At 40.7% G+C, this 19,074-nt stretch overlaps 2 protein-coding genes across 2 annotated transcripts in view; one reads left to right on the forward strand and one right to left on the reverse strand.

Annotated features, from left to right (window-relative positions):
• LOC309604812 (NXPE family member 4-like) overlaps window positions 1-17,410 on the reverse strand; it is a 371,441-nt gene extending 354,031 nt beyond the window's left edge. Inside the window, 5 exon segments of the mRNA XM_082339791.1 lie at window positions 783-844; window positions 1,634-2,148; window positions 2,151-2,345; window positions 7,939-14,968; window positions 15,339-17,410. Coding sequence (XP_082195917.1) covers window positions 783-844; window positions 1,634-2,148; window positions 2,151-2,345; window positions 7,939-8,034 — 868 coding nt within the window. The 5' untranslated portion in view covers window positions 8,035-14,968; window positions 15,339-17,410.
• Window positions 1-19,074, forward strand: part of NXPE2 (neurexophilin and PC-esterase domain family member 2) — a 94,700-nt gene that overhangs the window by 3,868 nt on the left and 71,758 nt on the right.

Below are 19,074 nucleotides of genomic sequence, written 5' to 3' on the forward strand. Positions count from 1 at the left end.
TTTGAAAGGTGGCAAAGACAAAGAGGGGGAAATTGTAATGAATTGACTTATAGAGGGCAGGTTAGAAACCTCTAGATGGTGATTCTTGTGCTTGTAGCAATGTGGGAAGTGCTGACGGTGGTGGTTTGGGAATAAGACCTAGGTGCAAACTGGGAGAGAGTTTTGACATTTGAAGACTGTTGTGTCTGATGGGCAGGTAATCTGTTGCCTGATAGATAATGATAAGATTGATGATGAGAGTTATATTTATTTATTTATTTTTATTATTTTTATTATTTTTGGCTGTGTTGGGTCTTTGTTACTGCGCGCAGGCTTTCTCTAGTTGTGGCGAGCGGGGGCTACTCTTTGTTGCAGTGCACGGGCCTCTCATTGCAGTGGCTTCTCTTGTTGCAGAGCACGGGCTCTAGGCACGCGGGCTTCAGTAGTTGTGGCATGCGGGCTCAGTAGTTGTGGCTCGTGGGCTCTAGAGCGCAGGCTCAGTAGTTGTGGCTCACGGGCTTAGTTGCTCCGTGGCATGTGGGATCTTCCTGGACCAGGGCTCAAACCTGTGTCTCCTGCATTGGCAGGCGGATTCTTAACCACTGCATAATGAGAGTTATAAAACAGGTTTATGATTCCAGTCATTTATTCACTTAGGTAACTGGTGTCTTGGCCTACCGTAGACCAGCCTGATGAGCAGAGTAACAATAGGACTGGTAATAGTGAATAAGTCTGCAAAAAGAAGAAATGCTTTAAATGGGACTAGTACTAAGTACCACCCGTCAAACACAGGGAGAACTTACTGTTGCATTTGGAGACAGTAATGGTGTCAAACTTTTCCATCATCTCTATACCCACATTTGACCTTAATGAGAAATTAATCTGCAGGTGGCCCCAAGATCAGGAAACACAAGAAGCCACATTACCCATTGCTTCAGTTATTTCTTGTGATAATGACTGACTACTTTGCCCACAGTTCCAAACCATTTATTAAATGTCCATTTCTTGGCCTATTAGTCCAGGGAGTACAGATCCCCAGAAAGTGTACAAGGTAATTTTTTTTTTTAATTAATTAATTTATTTACTTTTGACTGTGTTGGGTCTTTGTTTCTGTGTAAGGGCTTTCTCTAGTTGTGGCAAGCGGGGTCCACCCTTCATCGCCGTGCGCGGGCCTCTCACTATCGCGGCCTCTTTTATTGCAGAGCACAGGCTCCAGATGCGCAGGCTCAGTAGTTGTGGCTCACGTTGCTCTGCGGCATGTGGGATCTTCCCAGGCCAGGGCTCGAACCCCTATCCCCTGCATTGGCAGGCAGAGTCTCAACCACTGCGCCACCAGGGAAGCCCCAAGGTAATTTTTTGAGCAGCAGAAAGAATATATTAGAGCCCATGCATATTCACACATGTATATTTCTCCTCCTCTTTTCATTTTTATTTTATTTATATTTTTTGTTTCAATGATAAGGGTTAAATATCCAAAACCTTTAGGGACTACTGGAGAGTGGGCACTGTCCCCAAATGAATTCACAGACCTTTTCTAAAATGGCTCTTCACAGAGTCCCAAGGTTGATGTACTCATAGCAGTTTCCTTTAGATCAACAGATAGGCCAAATCATTACTATATTTGTCCAGGTAGTTTCCAGAAATAATTATTTACCTTTCAAAGAGGCTTCTTTCTTGTTTGCTAAGATAAGACACTTCCTTGTTTTTGGAATGCATGTGGGTGAGTGCAGCACAGGGTATATGTAGAGGCTTCACGCAGTAGAAGGCTTCTTGGTCTCGACTATCCAGGTTCTCACACAGCTCAGCACTTGAATTTAAAACCAGGGCGCAATCAGTATTGACATGGGAGGTGCCCCTGGCAAACTGGCCTGTGAAGATCACCCTGTCATAGCCTTGGTTCCTTGCCCTCCAGAGAGCCGACACGCCTTCACTGGGGTAGATGAGCAGGAGAGACAGAGACACCCGGCCCCCCCAGAACAGGGTGAAGCTGACAAGGTAGGTGCCATTGTTGAAGTCTGTCACCTTTCCCGAAGCGCCTGCCTTTAGGGCTGGGGAGGACATCCTGGCCCTCAGGAAATCCCCGCCGTATTCCTTCCTGCGTCCCAAGTGGTCCCTCACCTCCAGTAGGACGTCTAGCTGATCCCCCCTGCAGTATGTGTCTTGAGGGCTTGAGGGCGGAGGAGGGTGGCTTTGCTGTGTGTGCTGCTGGTGGTGGAGCTCAGCTGGTCTAGTTTCTCCATGATCCCCTTTATTCTCAGCTCAGTCTCTGTTGGTGAAACCGCTGGATGCAGTGGTACTTCAGGACATGATTTCATGATGAAATTCCAGTGATGGAGGGAGATGGGCACCTTGAGTACAGTCCATAACTGAAATGACAAGGAATACAATAAAGAACAAAGAAAATGTGCCTTTTTAATGTAATAATTTTGGTAGCTTAGCCAACTTCTCTTTTATAAAATGATGGGAGGTACAAAAATTAAAAATACATTGAAATTTCACTATCTCTGTTTTTTTTTTTTGGCTGCGCCGCATGGCTTGCAGGATTTTAGTTCCCTGACCAGGGATTGAACTCCAGGGTCCTTGGGAGTGAAAGTGCAGAGTCCTAAGCACTGGACTGCCAGGGAATTCCCATCACTGGCTAATCTATTTTGAATGAGCCACTCCACCCTGGGATCTTCTTCCTTAAAGTGGTGATCATAAAATGTACTTTCACTGGGCAGTTGTGGAGACCAAATGAGAAAATGCTTTTTAACTGCATAGCAGAGAACAAATGTTTATTGTTCTATTATTTTTTATCTTAAAACTAGAATTCAGTCATTTAAATAAATCCTTAAGAAAATGTTTAAGAAGCATGGAAATTTTATGTAATATACAATTATCTATTTTTTTCTATTTCACTTTTTACACTTTGATTAAAGAGTCTGTGATATCTATTAGTAATTTTCAGATTGCTTTAACTAACAGCACATAAGAAGCATAGGCTTATAAAATATTTATTTTCTAATCATAAAATAACGCTGATTTATTTTTAAAAACGAGAGAATGCCACAACTCTATAGGAAATAAAAGTCAGTCACAATCACACCAACCATTGATAACTACTGTTACCATTTGGGTGATTTTATCTCATACGCTGTATAACAATTTCACATGATTGTGAACAAACTGAATATTTACCAATGAATTTTGATTTAAAAAAAAAGTGTAATTAAAAACTTTCCACCTTATGTCAAAGGCCCACATAATATTCCAGCCTATGGAATATTTCACCTATTCCTATCTTTTTAGATATTTATTGCATTCAGCTTTTCTCTATTACTTATGATTCTGTAAAGAACACTTTTTGGTATAAATCTTTCATAGTAATATCTCCAAATTTCCAATAAAGGCAGAGTAGCTTGTACTGGACTAAGTTACTATGATTAACATTGTTACTGTTTTATTATTTGACATGTGAAGATTTTAAAAAATAAAAACATTTTAATTTATCAAATAATAGACAGTAATAGCAAACATTTAGTATGTGCCAGGTACAATGCTCAATGTTTTTCATATGTTAGCCCATTAATCTTCACAGTAATATATGGGGTATTTATTTTTATGACCCAATTTTCAGATGATGAAACTGGTTCACAGCGAAGTTAAGGGACTTAGCCAAGCTTGTATAGCTAGTCAGCAACAGAGTCAGGTTTTAATCCCAGGCAAGTATCTTTAAAAATGAGCTACCCAGTGTTGCAAACATGCAGTAAGACTAAAATTCTCTTTCACTGTTGGTTTAGGTGTGAATGGCACCAGATGTCTGGAAAACAGTTCTATAGCATGTACTAAGACCTTTAACAATGTTCACTGCATTTACCAATAACTCTATTTCTGAGAACTCAGTGAATCACAGTAATATCTCCAAATTGGACTAATTCTCCTGTAGAGAACAGTGATAAACTGTACACCCCTACCCCCAAATCTTCTCTTTTAAAAGCACTGGAGAGTGACCGCAAACAGACAGACACTGGAGGAGAGTTGAAACTTGGAAGAAGGGACAACACTGGACTTGCATTTTAAAAAGTGCTGGGACTTCTCCAGCAGTCTAGTGGTTAAGACTCCACACTTCCACTGCAGGGGGCACAGGTTCGATCCCTGGTAGGGGAACTAAGATCCCACATGCCAGTGGCGGGATCAAAAAGAAAAAAAAAACACAACTGCTAACTAAAGTTCTTCAAGCTGAAGTGAAATTACACCAAAAAGACACATAGATCTTCAGGAAGGAATGAAAAGCACCAGAAATGATAAATATGTGTATTAATATAAAATACTGTGTGTTTATCTCCTAGTTTCTTTAAAGTGCATATAATTATTTAAGAACTACAATTTTGTAATAATATGACAACTATAGCATAAAGAATGGGGGGGAATAAATGGAAATAAATGGTTGAAAGGTTATTACAGATTACATGAAGTAGCACAATATTAACTCTAAAAGTTAAGAATGTGTATTGTAATCTCTAGAGAAACCACTTTAGAAAGACAACTTAGAGCTATAAAAATAATAGAGAAACTGAAAGGAAATACTAAAGAAAACTTAACCCAAAATAAGGCAGGAAATGGGGAACAGAGGAATAAAAACCAGAATGGGTGAACAGAAAACAAATAGCAAAATGGTGGACCTAAATCCACCCATATTAATAATTCCATTAAAAGTAAGTAGACTAAACACTTCATTAAAAGGCAGAGATAATACTCTTCCTGGGATTAAAGTACTGTAATCAAACTCAAAAGAAAAAAAATACTGTTTTGGAATAGTTAGGGTGTGAAGATTTTTAAAAGACAGTATGTATAAATAAAATAATGTTCTATAGTCAATGCATTCATTTATGTATATTTTAATATTTTGAAATATTTAAAATATTTTGATATTAAAAGTTATAGTTTGGCATTAAAATTTATGGTTTTACCAAATTTTGGAAGAATTTTTATTAAATGAATTTGTGATCAATGTTTCAATATTTGAGATAATTCATTTATAAAAAGGTGAAGCTGTTATATTTTCACCTATGTGATTAGTAATACATTCTAGAAAAAAAGTTTTACTAGAATGATATCTAATAAATGAAGTGTTAAATTTTTTTTAAAAGGCAGAGATAAAACAGCAAGACCCGACTATTTGCTATCTACAAGGAATGTAGTTTAAGTATAAAGATACCTATAGGTTGAAAGTGAATGGATGGAAAACAATATACCATGCAAGCATAAAAAAGCTAACATTAATGTTAAAGTAGATTTTAAGACAAAGAGTATCACCAGACATAAAGATGGACATTTCTTAGTGATAACAGGGTCAATTGGTCTGAAAACATAGCAACCGTAAATGTGTACGTGCCTACATATCCATGTATTTATATGTGAAACAAAAACGGACAGAACTAAAGGGAGAAATAGAAAAATCCACAATCAGAAATTAAAAAATCTCTCTCAGTAGTTGCTGCAGGAACTAAGTTAAAAAATGAGTAAGTACCAAATGTAAAATAGTTAGCTAGTGGGAAGCAGCTGCATAGCACTGGGAGATCAGCAGGGTGAGATAGAGAGGGGGGGAGGGAGGCGAAAGAAGGAAGGGATATGGGGATATATGTATACATATAGCTGATTCACTGTGTTATACAGCAGAAACTAACACAACATCGTAAAGCAATTATACTCCAATAAAGATGTTAAAAAAAAAAAAGAGTAAGTACCTAGAGGATCTGAACATTATCATAGTAACATCTTTTAACCATACAGTACATTATCAGATGTTTTTAAACTGCTACAACTTCACATGAAAATTATAAGTGATTTTCAGTATGGTAGAATAATATTCTCTGCACAATTTTTTTTTAGTAGAAAAATAACAGGAAAATTCTGATTCAAGGTGGAGGAGTAAGCACATGTTATAGCCTCGATTTCCCACCATAAAATTGTATAAACGGCAGAAAAGAACTTAAAATTTTCTAATTATTCTGGGAAATAGGAAGAGATACCTTATATGGACCAGAAGTTATAAGCAGTCTCCTGAAGAATGAAATGCAGATGAGATTAGATCAAAGAAGGAAACCATGGCTCCAACGCATGTAGATGAGGCTTTGGCAAAAGAAGGAAGTCACTGCAGGGACATTACCAACATGGAGGAGGGTGATAAATGGAGTAACAGGGGGTGAAGGGGAGGCTCACAGGAGGACAAACCAAGCAGGTTGACGCCTTAGTTCCCACCCGTGCCTGGGCCAGGCAGCTAGAAACAGGGACTTCTGTACTCTGGTGAGAGTAAAAACTACAGATATTTAAGCTGGAGAGGTGGGTAGAACCCAGTGTACCTGGCAACACTTTAGAAAAATGGGGAGCATTTGTTGCCCTGCAACACTTTTTGCATCTCTGCCACAAACATGCTGGAGCAAACAGGTAACAGCACTCCAGACTGGCCACCACAGAATCTCAGGTGTAAGAATGTACACAACCAAGAATTAGCAAAAAATGTTCATGAAAGGTAACTCATGAGAGGGACTTCCCTGGTGGTCCAGTGGTTAATACGTCATGCTTCCACTGCAGGGGGCACGGGTTGGATCCCTGGTTGGGGAACTAAAATCCTGCAAGCCACGTGGTGTGGCCAAAAAAAAAAAAAGGTAACTCATGAGAGAGAGGTATCAAGTTCAACAAAGAGGAGACACCCAAGGGAACAGAATTAATAGAAAAATCAAAACAAAAGTTGAGAACAAGTATACTTTCTGTCCTCAGAGAGATCTAGACAATATTGGATCTGTGAACTAATGATTCTTTCAAGATCTTGGAAAGTAAAATCCTACTGTTCCTTATGCAAAAGTCAGTTGGATTCCTTTACACCAGCAGTGAGCAATTAGAAAATGTATTTAAAAGAACACTATTCACAATAGCAACAAAAAAATTATGAAGTACCATGGTATCAATCTAACAAAAGATGTATAAGACCTGAATGCAAAAATTATAAAATTTATTGAAAGATCTTGAAGAAGACCTGTATAGACGGAGAGAGATTACATGTTGATAAACAGCAAAATAATATTATAAACATATCAGTTTTCTCAGTTTGATCTATATGGCTAATGTCATGCACTTATAATTTAAGTAGAATTTTTCACTAAATTTGACAGTCTGATTCTAAAATATATAAGAGAGAGTGAAGAGCTAAGACTGGCTGAAAACTAAAAAAGTTTTCAAAACTAATTATGAAGCTCTGTTAATTATAGCCATGTGGTATTGATACAGGGAAGACAAATTGATCAATGGAGTAGAACGAAGAGCCCACAGAGGGACCTGTATTTATTAGAGGTTTTGATATACAACAAAAATGACATGATAGATCAGCTTGGAAAGGAAGGATTACAAAATAAGAAGAGCTGAAAAAGTGGTTATCCATATGGAAATAAAAGAAAAATCAGCAAAAAAAAATCCAAGTACATTACAGGGCTAAATGTCTAAAGCAACCTTTAAAACTTTAAGTAGAATATTTAGGTAAATAATTTGATGTTGGCATAGGGAAGGGTTTATTAGTACTCAAGAAGTATTAACAGTAAAAAGTATTAACAGTAAAAAGTATTAATAGTATTAACAGTAACAGTATTAACATAAATTTTACTACATAAACATGAAAATATTTTGTTGTTCAGAGGTTCCTTAGAGAAGGTGTAAAGACAAGCTAAACATTGGAGAAGACTGTTGCAATGCAGATATAAGTGACAAAAGAAGAATGTGTGTACACACACACACACACACACACACAATATTATCCTCTCCCATATCGCATGATTATTATCAAGTACCTTGGCTCTTAGAGGTGTGTAAGCTGTTGAAACTCCCCTACTACAATCTGTAGGTCTGTTTGTTTGGACTTTCCTAGAACAGATGAAGTGTCAAGTAAGAATGTACTTTTGTAAAACACATAAAGAAAGCAGTTCCTACCTTTGTGGAATTCTGGAAAACTGTAAAAGTGATCCAGGAGGCTAATATAAACAACAATACCAACCGTGACTTATGATTTGCTATTCTCATTGTCATGATTGGGATCCTAAAAGAGACAATACAAAAACAGGCACAAACACACAAAACCAGAAAAGAAATGCAGAAATACTTGAAAAGTTTATGCCTCCTGATTCTCCAGGAGAATCAGCAGAATCTCTATGAGTTACTCCCAGAATTGAAACTTGGTCTTCACGCTGCTCTTGCTGTCTCCCAGCTGCCTTTATTAGCTTGTACCTTCAAGAGAGCGCTCTTCTGAGAACGGAGCCCACCATGGACTCTAAGAAATTGAGCAACTAAGGGCCTGATGGATGCAGGGTTGCTCATGCTTAGGGGAAGTTTCCAGGCTATGTGTCATCTAACAGCTTTCCTATTCTCTTCCCTTAAACACGAAGAGCAGACACAAAGCATCCCAATAAATACTGACTCTGATTATCACATTATTCTGGGGCCCTTTTAATGTAACTTGATTTTTCCAGCTTCCTTTTTACTAATCTGTTAATAGGTTCCCCTTTCTTGTCTTACCAGCCTTTCTAGCACCCCTCAAGCTTGAAAAGATTTGTTTTAAAATTCAGATTTCTCTCTTTCTTTAAAAAATGTTTTAGGCTTTATCAACGTTTTCTATGGTTACATCTTCATTGCTGTCTTTGCCCTGGAATTTCAAGTTGTCTTTTAAAATCAGATGGCTTAAACACTGCCCTTCTAAAATTTTCTCATCTCAAAATTTTCTCTCCACTAGAAGCACCTCCTACCCTAGATCCCCAGTTTATACATAGACATTAAAAGTTTCTGCACCCAAGAATAAATGTTACTCCTTTCCCTGACCTCCCCAATTTTGCAAATATTTTCATACCTTTAGTTTAAAGACTTTGCTTAATTCCATACACAGGAACAATGGTGAGCTGGGTGGTAAGGCTTTGTTCTGAAGCCACCGGTGTATTACGGGGGTACCTCTCCTCTGTGCCAAGACATATCACAGGTGTAAATTGCAGTCTGCATGCTTTGAGCTTAGATCCAGAACCCTCTGCTTGTTTCAGGTAAGGTGAGTGTCAGGCTTGCCAGCTCCACCTTAAGGAGGCACCTGGATCACAGCTGCAGTTCTCAGTTCATGCAGAGGTGGGGAGGAGAAATGAAATTCTCAGTATGGTTAGATGAGATAATTTTAATGTTCTTAGACTTTATTAGTTAATTTCAGTAAGTGTACAATAAATACCTGACAAGAAAAAGTGTGAATGAATCTGGAAGTTTGAATGAATAGTCATCCGTGGGAAGCTGAACCACTTAATCTCTGTCTGAGCCTCATCAAGACCCAGTTGCCAGATTCAAGTGCGTATTATCTAGTACAGAGTAGGTACTCAGTAAAATTTGCTGAATTAAGAAAGAACCGGGCTTCCCTGGTGGCGCAGTGGTTGAGAATCTGCCTGCCAATGCAGGGGACACGGGTTCGAGCCCTGGTCTGGAAGGATCCCACGTGCTGCGGAGCAACTGGGCCCGTGAGCCACAATTGCTGAGCCTGCGCGTCTGGAGCCTGTGCTCCGCAACAAGAGAGGCCGCGATAGTGAGAGGCCCGTGCACCGTGATGAAGAGTGGCCCCCACTTGCCGCAACCGGAGAAAGCCCTCGCACAGAAACAAAGACCCAACACAGCCATAAATAAATAAGTAAAATTAAAAAAAAAAAGAAAAAAAAAAAGAACCTCAAATACAATGTAGGCAAGACAATGATATTGATTCACTCTGAGACCAAGAGAGTGACCGCTTACAGTCATGGGTTTGAATCCATCTGGGATTTGTATTCTTGAACCGGTAGAAATGGTGCCAGAAAGAGCATGTGCCCAGGACAAATGCACCAGCGCCCAGAGGAAGCAGTAGCTGATTACACTGTGGATCCTTCCACAGTTTCATTAGTGCTGCCTCACACAGGAAGTTAAACATCTTTAAACATCTACACCAATCCTTTCAGTCATATGCATAAGCAAGAAATCAAGACCTATTTCACAAGGATCTTTAGGATTTTGATAATGGTCCCAACATCCTTGATCATGCTCTATGGAACTGGCCTTAACAATACTTTCTTATGTCTTTACATAATGACTGTTGAAAAAGCTGTTTTAACCTTATATGACTGGTCCAAGTTGCTCACTTCCTCTCTAGGGAGTCTCTAACAAGAGATAAATATTTGCAGTAGGTCTGGTTTGGCTGCTCCGTAGGAGACCGGTGCCAGCAACCACCCAAGTTCACAGCCTACTCTGAGACACATGGATTTATGGATTTTAATTCTGCTTTAGTCATATCAATCTTGATATTTAATGTTAACCTGAGGTTGGTTTAATAGAAATGCTTGACTTGAGGAACTGGGAGCACAGAGGAGAGTTTAAATGATTTGTCCAGGTCATCCAGTGAGCTTTGAAACAGAGCTGAGACCAGGATTCCTGCCACTTTGACCTCTGATTCAGAGCACTTTTCACTACTCAGCGTGACTCCAATACATATGGTAGAACCAAGTTCAGGTAGATCCTGTGGTTCATATATTTATTGTTCAATATACTTAAAAGAAAAGGCTCTTTTTTTCTTTTTCTTTCTTTTTTTTTAACCACGTTTTCTTTCAGTTTGCTCAAAAGCCTGGTGTGAGCACGATATACGGGCTCTTTGCAGTTAGTATGTGGTTTCCTCATCATCTTTGAGCAGTTTCCTTTCCCTTACATTTATGGATCTAAATGAGTAGTCTGAACATGAGAGCTCAGTCAGAAGTAGGAACATAGAGCCATGAGTTCACACAATAAAATATAACCCAGGAGAGCATCAATTCTTTGGGGATGTGAATAGGGTAAGGGTAGTCTTACCTTGGCAGGGGTCTAAAGGAGCCCAAGCAAAACGGGCACAGTGAAGAGTAGATAACCAGGAAACACACAGTGGGGACTCAACCACAAGTTAGGGAAGTGGCTGCCGTGACCTCAGGAATCAAACAAGATGCACCCCATTGCCAAGGAGGCTGCACTGAATGGTGGGAAGTCTTGTGTCCATGGGATCTGAGTACAAGGAGAGGAAGGATGAAAGAAGATGCAATAGCAAGAAGTCTCAAGGTTCCAGCAGTGAGAACTTGGCATAGGACTCTATGTCACTAATGTAATGAAGAAGGGCATAGGCTGTGCAGCTCAGCCATGTTGATGGGGGTGGGGGTGGGGGGAAAGGTCAATGCTGAGGCAGACACATGAGTAGATAACTCACCATGGCCCCAGGTTTACTAGTAACAGATCACCATGGCCTCTGTGCCGTTTTCAGGTATTGTGCGAAAGTGTATGAAGTTCAGAGGGACTGCCGTGCCCAGAGCTCTCTTTGAAAAAGGTGGTGAAACAGTGATTTAAATCTGCTTCATTATGCCTAAGTCATTGTTACCTGGCCACCTATAACAGAGATGAGCACCTGTTTCAAACTTGGGATGAGATGCCTGCCAAATATGGATGCTCCCTTTCAATGGTGACTGCGTACATTCAGATCTCCTATTTGCTGGAGTTTGAAAGAGACACATACATGTGGAGAAGGAAGAGGTCGGTGGGTGTAGACGGGAGAGACTCACGGATCAAATAGCAACAGCTAACATTTATTCGAGGACTTACCAGGCACTGTTCTAGTGCTTTTCATGCACTAACCCACTTAACCCTCAGAACTACACTATGAGGTCATCACCATTTTCAGATGAGGACAGTGCGGTACAGGATGTTTAAACATTAACTAAGTTCACAGAATCAGCACCTGGAAGAGGCAGGCCATGAAGCCAGATCTCCAGAGCTGCATTTTTATCCACTCCAAGGTACTGCCAGCAGGCATGAGATAGCAGAAGACACAAGGCAGCAGGACCCACAAAGCAGAGAAGACAGAGAGTAGAACTTAGTTAGATGTTCACAGCACAAGTAGGAGAAGCAGAGGCAGAAAGGCACTACTGGTGGGGCACAACGAAAACCTGTGCCAGCTGCTGGGGTTGTTCCCAGCTCACTACCAGGGCTGAATCATGTCCTGAAGGCTCTTTCAGTTAGGTCCTCAGCAGTGCTTTCCATCTCTGTGAGGCACTGGCGTATGTTGGGGGGCTGGGAGGAAGACTTTTATCTCACCCTCCAAATTCTCAGACAGTATTCAATTCTAAAATGTGAGACACTGTCCAAATTACATGAAACCAGCTAGTACACATATTGCAAAAACAAGTTATTAGATTTTTATTCACTGGCAGCAGGAAACAACATGTTTTCCAGGAAGATGAAAAAGTGACACACAAGAAAACTGTGAGCATCTTTTTCAAATGCCCTTGACTTTGATATTTTAGTGATCCTAGCAGCACGTGTCCAGGGATTTTTGTGGATAAGTAAATGAATGTGCTTGTTCAGGCAGTGATGTGACTGGTTTCCTGAACAACTTGGATGGATTTGCACAGCTTGAACAAGAGAATATGGACATCTGGCCACCTAGTCAGTTTCCGACCAAACATTGAGTAACAGGTTTGCCCGACTGGGACTTTACCTCCAAGGTGGAATGAAGAGGAACTTATTTTAAAATTCTGCAAGAAGTCTTGGCCTTCAGGGTTGACTGGAACGCTTATACTACTCAAGACGCTTTTAGTTAAATGATTGTAAAGCAAGTGTATGCCCCTTTTTTATTATGAAAAACATGAATGAAGTGGAGCAACTTAAATACAGACAGTTCAGAATGAAAAGTATTCCATTTCCTAATATAAACAGATACATTGTCAAGGTACATCATTTCTCTGCATTAGAACACTGCAGGAATAGTTGGAATAGTCAAGATCTGCTGATGAATCCTAAAACCACTGGGTGAAAGTTTGAGGAGAAACAAGAATATCTTTCCACCAATACATTTATTAATTTCAAAGTGAAAAATAGTAACTTTAGGGAGAAAATCAGCAGACACCGGCTTACACAAATGGTCAAGGTTAATATCAGCAGTAATAAGATGTATCTCCTTTCATGATGTTGTACCGAGAAGGGCACACCACTTCTGTGATATTCTTGAGAAAAATGCATGACCCCAATCTAATTATGAGAAAATATTAGATAGGACAAAATTGAGGGACAATTGACAAACTGACAATACTATTCAAAAGTGTAGTGATCACGAAAAATAATGCCAAATTAAGCAGCTTTCAGAGATTGGAAGACACTTAGGAGACACGATGACTGAATGCAATGTGGCTGCCTTAGATTGGGTTCTAGAACAGAGAAAGGACATTCGTGGAAACACTGGTGAAATTCATACAAAGTCTGTAGTTTAGCTACTAATCTACCAATGTTAATTTCTTGAGTTTGAACATTGCACAATGGTTACACAAGATGTTATCATTGAGAGAAGCTGGCTGAAGGGTATATGAGAGCTCTCTGTACTATTTTTGAAACTTTTCTGTAATTATAAAATTATTTCAAGAGAAAGAGTTTAAAAGCTTTCTCAAGTGGAGAAAATAATATATTTCTCTATGAAATGGTTCATTTTCCCCCAAATCATCTACTAAATGCCTTACCAAATAGTCTATCATGTTCACACAGATTGGTGCTGCCACTTCTATCATTTCATGTTGCCATCTATACCTGGTATGTTTCTGGGCTTTATAATCCTGTTTGGTCTATTTTTCTGTAAATGTTATTCTTTTGGGTTTCATTTTGCTTTTTTAAAAAACATGGCTTTATACAAATATAGAGATACAATATCTTATTATCTGCTGGGGTGAATCTCCTTTTGTTGCTCTCGTTTTTCAAAATTAGTTTTCCATGTACTTTTTCTTCATATATCGTTAATAATCAGTGTTCCTGTGAGGTAGCAGGATGGGATACTAATAGAGGGTGTTGATTCCCTCACTTGATCCAGCCCTGGAGATGCCATGGAAGTGAGAGGAGGTGATGTATTTGAGATATTAATAAAAACTGTGAGATATCCCTAGGAAGTCCAAGATAACTGGGTTCTGTTGTGCCTGATGGAGGTGAGGGTTTGGGGAGAGGAAGCCAACCCAGGGCAGGAAACAGCTGGAAGCCATGGGCAGGATAAAGATTGAGGCGAGCATTCTGAGTCCTTTTAATCTCCTTATAATACCCTGGTTAGAACAATGATTGCCACCTTGCTACTGTAGGGCAGAGAAATAGCATCTCTCCGAGCACCTGACTGGGGGCAGTGTAGTAGCATCAGGCACCACTACGGGACCCTGAGAGTACAGAGGAGAAACCTTCCTGTGCAAACGAATGAGCTAGTCCTAAACTTTAACTTCCGCCCCATCACTACTGGGGGCACTACTGTCATTCTGTTTGGGACAGTCCTTCATTGTGTGGGATTTTTCTATGCGTTATAATAATGCATGTTTAGTACCCCAGCCCCTTGCCCTAAATGCCTGTAGTAACCCAGTGTCAATAGAGCAACCCCCAAATTTCCCTCACACATTTCCAAATACTTCCTTTGGTTGAGAACCTCTGGTTTAGATGACTAAGATCATAAGAGGATGACAGCTCTTAGGAAAACCGTACTTGGGTGGAGGTACAGAAAAGTCACTTAGGGTTGGGTGTGTGAGTAACAGAATGGAAAATTGTTGAGGACAGATCAAAACAGGCTCTTAGTACTAAAGAATCCTTTTAAGAACCCCTGCAAATTCACTACCAATGGCACAAGCTAAGGCTTGGAATTTGGCCTGTTTTCCTAGGAAGACATTACCATTGATAGCCAATAATTCCAGGGAAATGTGACCTCACAGGAAAAAATAATGAGACATCTGAAGAGCACAGTCACTATATAAAAAAGGAGAACAGTAATGGGCCACATAGAGCAAGAATTAGAATTAAGCATAATAAATATCATTCGAGAGAGAGAAGAGGTACCAATTGCCTGACTGTAAAGCACAAATGAGCAGTCATAAAGAAGAACTAGTGGAAGAGTCTCGGTCTACAATATATAATAACGAAAATAAATAACAGTAGAGTGCGGGCTTCCCTGGTGGCGCAGTGGTTGAGAATCTGCCTGCCAATGCAGGGGACATGGGTTCGAGCCCTGATCTGGGAAGATCCCACATGCCGCGGAGCAACTGGGCCCGTGAGCCACAATTACTGAGCCTGCACGTCTGGAGCCTGTGCTCCGCAACAAGAGAGGCCGCGATAGTGAGAGGCCCGCGCACCGCAAAGAAGAGTGGCCCCCGCTCGCCGCAACTAGAGAAAGCCCTCGCACAGAAACGAAGACCCAACACAGCCATCAATCAATCAATCAATGAATAAATGATGTTCATGAAATATTAAAAAAAAAAAAGCCCTGCTCAACTAGCAGCTTTAAGGAAAAAAAAAAAAATAATAGTAGAGTGCAAGAGGACAATGTATACAAAAATAAAATTAGTAACCTGGAAGATCAGGTTGAAGAACTCTCCAGAAATCATCAAGAAGGAGTTGAAAGAATGTGAAAGACAAGTTAAAAGATATGGAGCAAAGAAATAAAAATGTCAATATCCATATTTAATAAGAATCCCAGAAAGGTAGGGTAAAAACCAAGGAAACAAACAGAGACACTACATTATTTTCAAGTACGTGTGAAAATCAAAAATATTGAGTCACAAGGGAAATCTCAACAACTTTTAAATTCATCATTTATATGTAAAGCACAATGAAATCATAAAATATTTGACAGTGAATAGCAATGAAAGTACTTTATGTCAAATGTTGTGGAAAGCCACCAAGTCGTACTGAGGGGGAAATATATAACTGTAAATGCAGCTATTAAATAGCAGTAAGAATTAACACTAAATGAGCTAGATGTCCAAGTCAAGAATAGAAAAAGAACAGCATAGTAAACCTGAAGAAAGTTAAAGTAAGGAAATCACAAATGTAGGAGCAGATACTAATAAGAGATAAAACAAAGAAACAATAGAAATGATCAACAGAATAAAAAGCCAATTCTTAGAACAAAACTAAAAATGAGCAACTTTCTAGTAAATCTGATCAAGAGAGGAAAAAGACAAAATATATAGGACTCCAGCTGCTGAACGTAGGAGGATAGAGGAACAATTTTTCCTCCCTGACAACTACATTAACACTTAGATAAAAGAAATGTGATAATTTCAATTGATGCTGAAAAAAAAGACAATAAAATGCAACACTCATTCATAATTTGAAAACACAACAATGTAAAAACAACCTCTTAGCAAACTAGGAATTGAAGGAAACTTGATTAGTATAATATAGGATATTTATTAAAGCCCTACATCAAATATTACATTACACTTACCTGTGAAATTTTAGAAGAATTCATACTCAAGTTAGGAACAAATTAAAGTTGCTTGTCATTACAACTTTTGTTCAATATTTTCCTGGAGTTGTAGCAAAAGTAAGAAGACCTAAGGGGGAACAAAAAAAAATGACAGAAGAGACAGAAAATGAGAAAACTGTCGTTTGACGATGACATAAAAGTTATGATAATCCACAAACTATTAGAAATAATAAGAAAATTTGGTCAAGTTGTTTGATATAAGATTGTAAGTGAGTTGAATAGTGTCCACCCAAAATTCATGTCCACCTGGAATCTCAGATTGTGACCTTATTTAGAAATAGGGTCTTTGCAGATGTAATTAGTTAAGGATCTCAAGATGGAATCATTCTCAATTTAGGTTAGGCCCGAAGTTCAATGACTGCTGTCCTTGTAAAAAGAAAAGAGGACACAGAGCGAAAGAGGCCATGTGGAGATGGAGGCAGAGATTGGAGTCTGTTGCCAGAAGCCAAGAAATGCCTGGGGTACTAGAAGCTGAGGCAGGTGAGCAAGGATTCTTCCCTAGAGCCTTCAGAAGGAGTGTCATCTTACTGACACCTTGATTTCAGATTCTAGCCTCCCAAAGTGTGAAAGAATAAATTTATGTGGTTTCAGCCACACAGTTTATTGTACTTTGTTATGGCAGCCCTAGGAAACTAATCAACATATAAAATCAATTGTATTCTAAGCAGTAATAATGACCAATTAAAAATATAATAGTAAAAAATTCTATTTGCAGTAACATCTAAAATTAAAACAGGATATAAAACATTTTTATGGGCAACATTGTAAAACACTGAAGGACATAAAAGAAGACCTGAACAAATGAAATGGTATGTCATGTTTATGAATAAGAAAGTTTAATATCATGTGGATTGCAATTCTCCTCCAAATTCCATCAGACCTCTATACGATGACTAATTATTATATGGAAGAGCAACAATCCAAAAGTAGGAAACCAAACCTGTAGAAGAAGCTTAAAATAAAGGGCCTATCCTACCAGATAACAATTTATTAAAAAACAATTGCAATTAAGATAGTCTGGTATTGGGGGGTGGAGTCAAGATGGCAGTGTGGGAAGACACGGAGTTTGAGTCTCCCTACAACTAGGGTGCCTGCTGGACACTGGTAGGGGACCTTGGTGCCCAAGGAGATGGGAGGAACCCCCGAGCAACTGGGTAGGATGTTGGGGGGGGTGAGGGGGGAGGAGAAGTGGAGGCCGGACAGGACTGGTGTCCCTGAGGGGTGGCTGGGAGCGGGGAGGGGTTCCCACTCCTGGAGGGACCCTTAGGGGCTCAGAGGATCAGGGGAGGCAGGGCAGGTGTTTCTCCCACTCACTCGGCCCGGGAAACCTGTTGGGCTCCTGGGCTGGATCCCCTGCCCTCCATGGCCCCCTCTGGGCCATGTTGGTCCTAGGGGTGTAGGAGGGAGGTGGGGGGAGAAGAGGAGAGGTGGACCAGGCGGGCCCCTTCAGGATCAGAGGATCAGGGTAGGTGTGGCAGGTGTTTCCCCTGCCCACTCGGCCTGGGGGCCTACTGGGTCCCGGCCTGGTCCTTCATTCTCCGGGGCCCCCTCCGGCCTCGTGGGTCGGGGCATGGGAGGGAGGGAGGAGGGGGGAAGAGGAAGAGAGGCAGATGGTGGGGGGTAACCCTCCAGGACCAGAAGATCAGGGAAGGTGCAGTGGGCATTTCCCGCCCCCCCCACTAGGGCCCTGGGAAGCCTGCTGGGCTCCTGAGCCTGGTTCTCTGTTCTCTGAGGCCCCCTCCAGCTCTGGGGGTCCTAGGGGCATAAGAGGGAGGGAGGGAGGAGGGGGGAAGAGGAGTAGAGGCAGACAGGGAGGGGCCCTCTGGGATTGGAAGATCAGGGGAGATGCAGAGGGTATTTCCCCCACCCACTCCTTCCAGGGAAGCCTGTTGGGCTTCCAGGTCTGGTCCCCTACCTTCTGGGGCCACCTCTGGCAGCATGGCTCCTAGAGGAATAGGAGGGAGGGAGGGGGAAAGAAGAAGAGAGGCCAATGGGGAGGGGCCCTCCAGGATTGGAGCAACAGGGGGAATGCACCTAGCATTTCCCCCGCCTACTCAGGCCCAGTGAACCTGCTGCGGTCCTGGACCTGGTTCTCCGACCTCTAAGTCCAGAGGCACTCCTGGGCCCCTCCTGCTGCATTAAGCCTAAGCACCCACCCTCCCCCAGGGCCTCTTCTGGCCCAGTGGGTCCTAAGCATAGGCCCCACCAACCACCTAAACCCCGCCCCTGCCTAAGCCACACCCCCCACAGCCAAGGCCTTTTCTGGCATTATTTTTTTTTTTTTCTCCTCTTTTTTACTATTGTGGTTCTGTTTTACCTTCTGGTTGTTGTTTCATCTATATTTTAATTTTTTAATTCTTTCTAACTTATCTGTTAGTTTTCTACCCTTATTTTATAGTTTACTCTTCGTTATTGTTCTGCTCCTTTCTTTCTTTTTCTTTCTCTTCTTTTTTTTTTTTTCACTGCACTGTGAGGCTTGTGGGGTCTTGGTTCACGAGCTGGGGGTCAGGCCAGAGCTCCTGCGGTGGGAGCTCAGAGTCCAAACCACTGGACTAACAGAGAACCTCAGACCCCAGGGAATATTCCATGGAGTGAGGTCTCCCAGAGATCCTCATCTTGGCACCAAGACCCAGCTCTACCCAATAACCTACAAACTCCAGTGCTGGAAGCCTCAGGCCAAACAACCAGTAAGACAAGAACACAATCCCACTCATCAAAAAAAATGAGATGACAAAAAATATGTCACAGATGAAGGAGCAAGGTTAAAACCTACAAGACCAAATAAA

Source organism: Balaenoptera borealis, assembly GCF_965194805.1.
Source record: "Balaenoptera borealis genome assembly, chromosome: 11".
Lineage (NCBI taxonomy): Eukaryota > Metazoa > Chordata > Mammalia > Artiodactyla > Balaenopteridae > Balaenoptera > Balaenoptera borealis.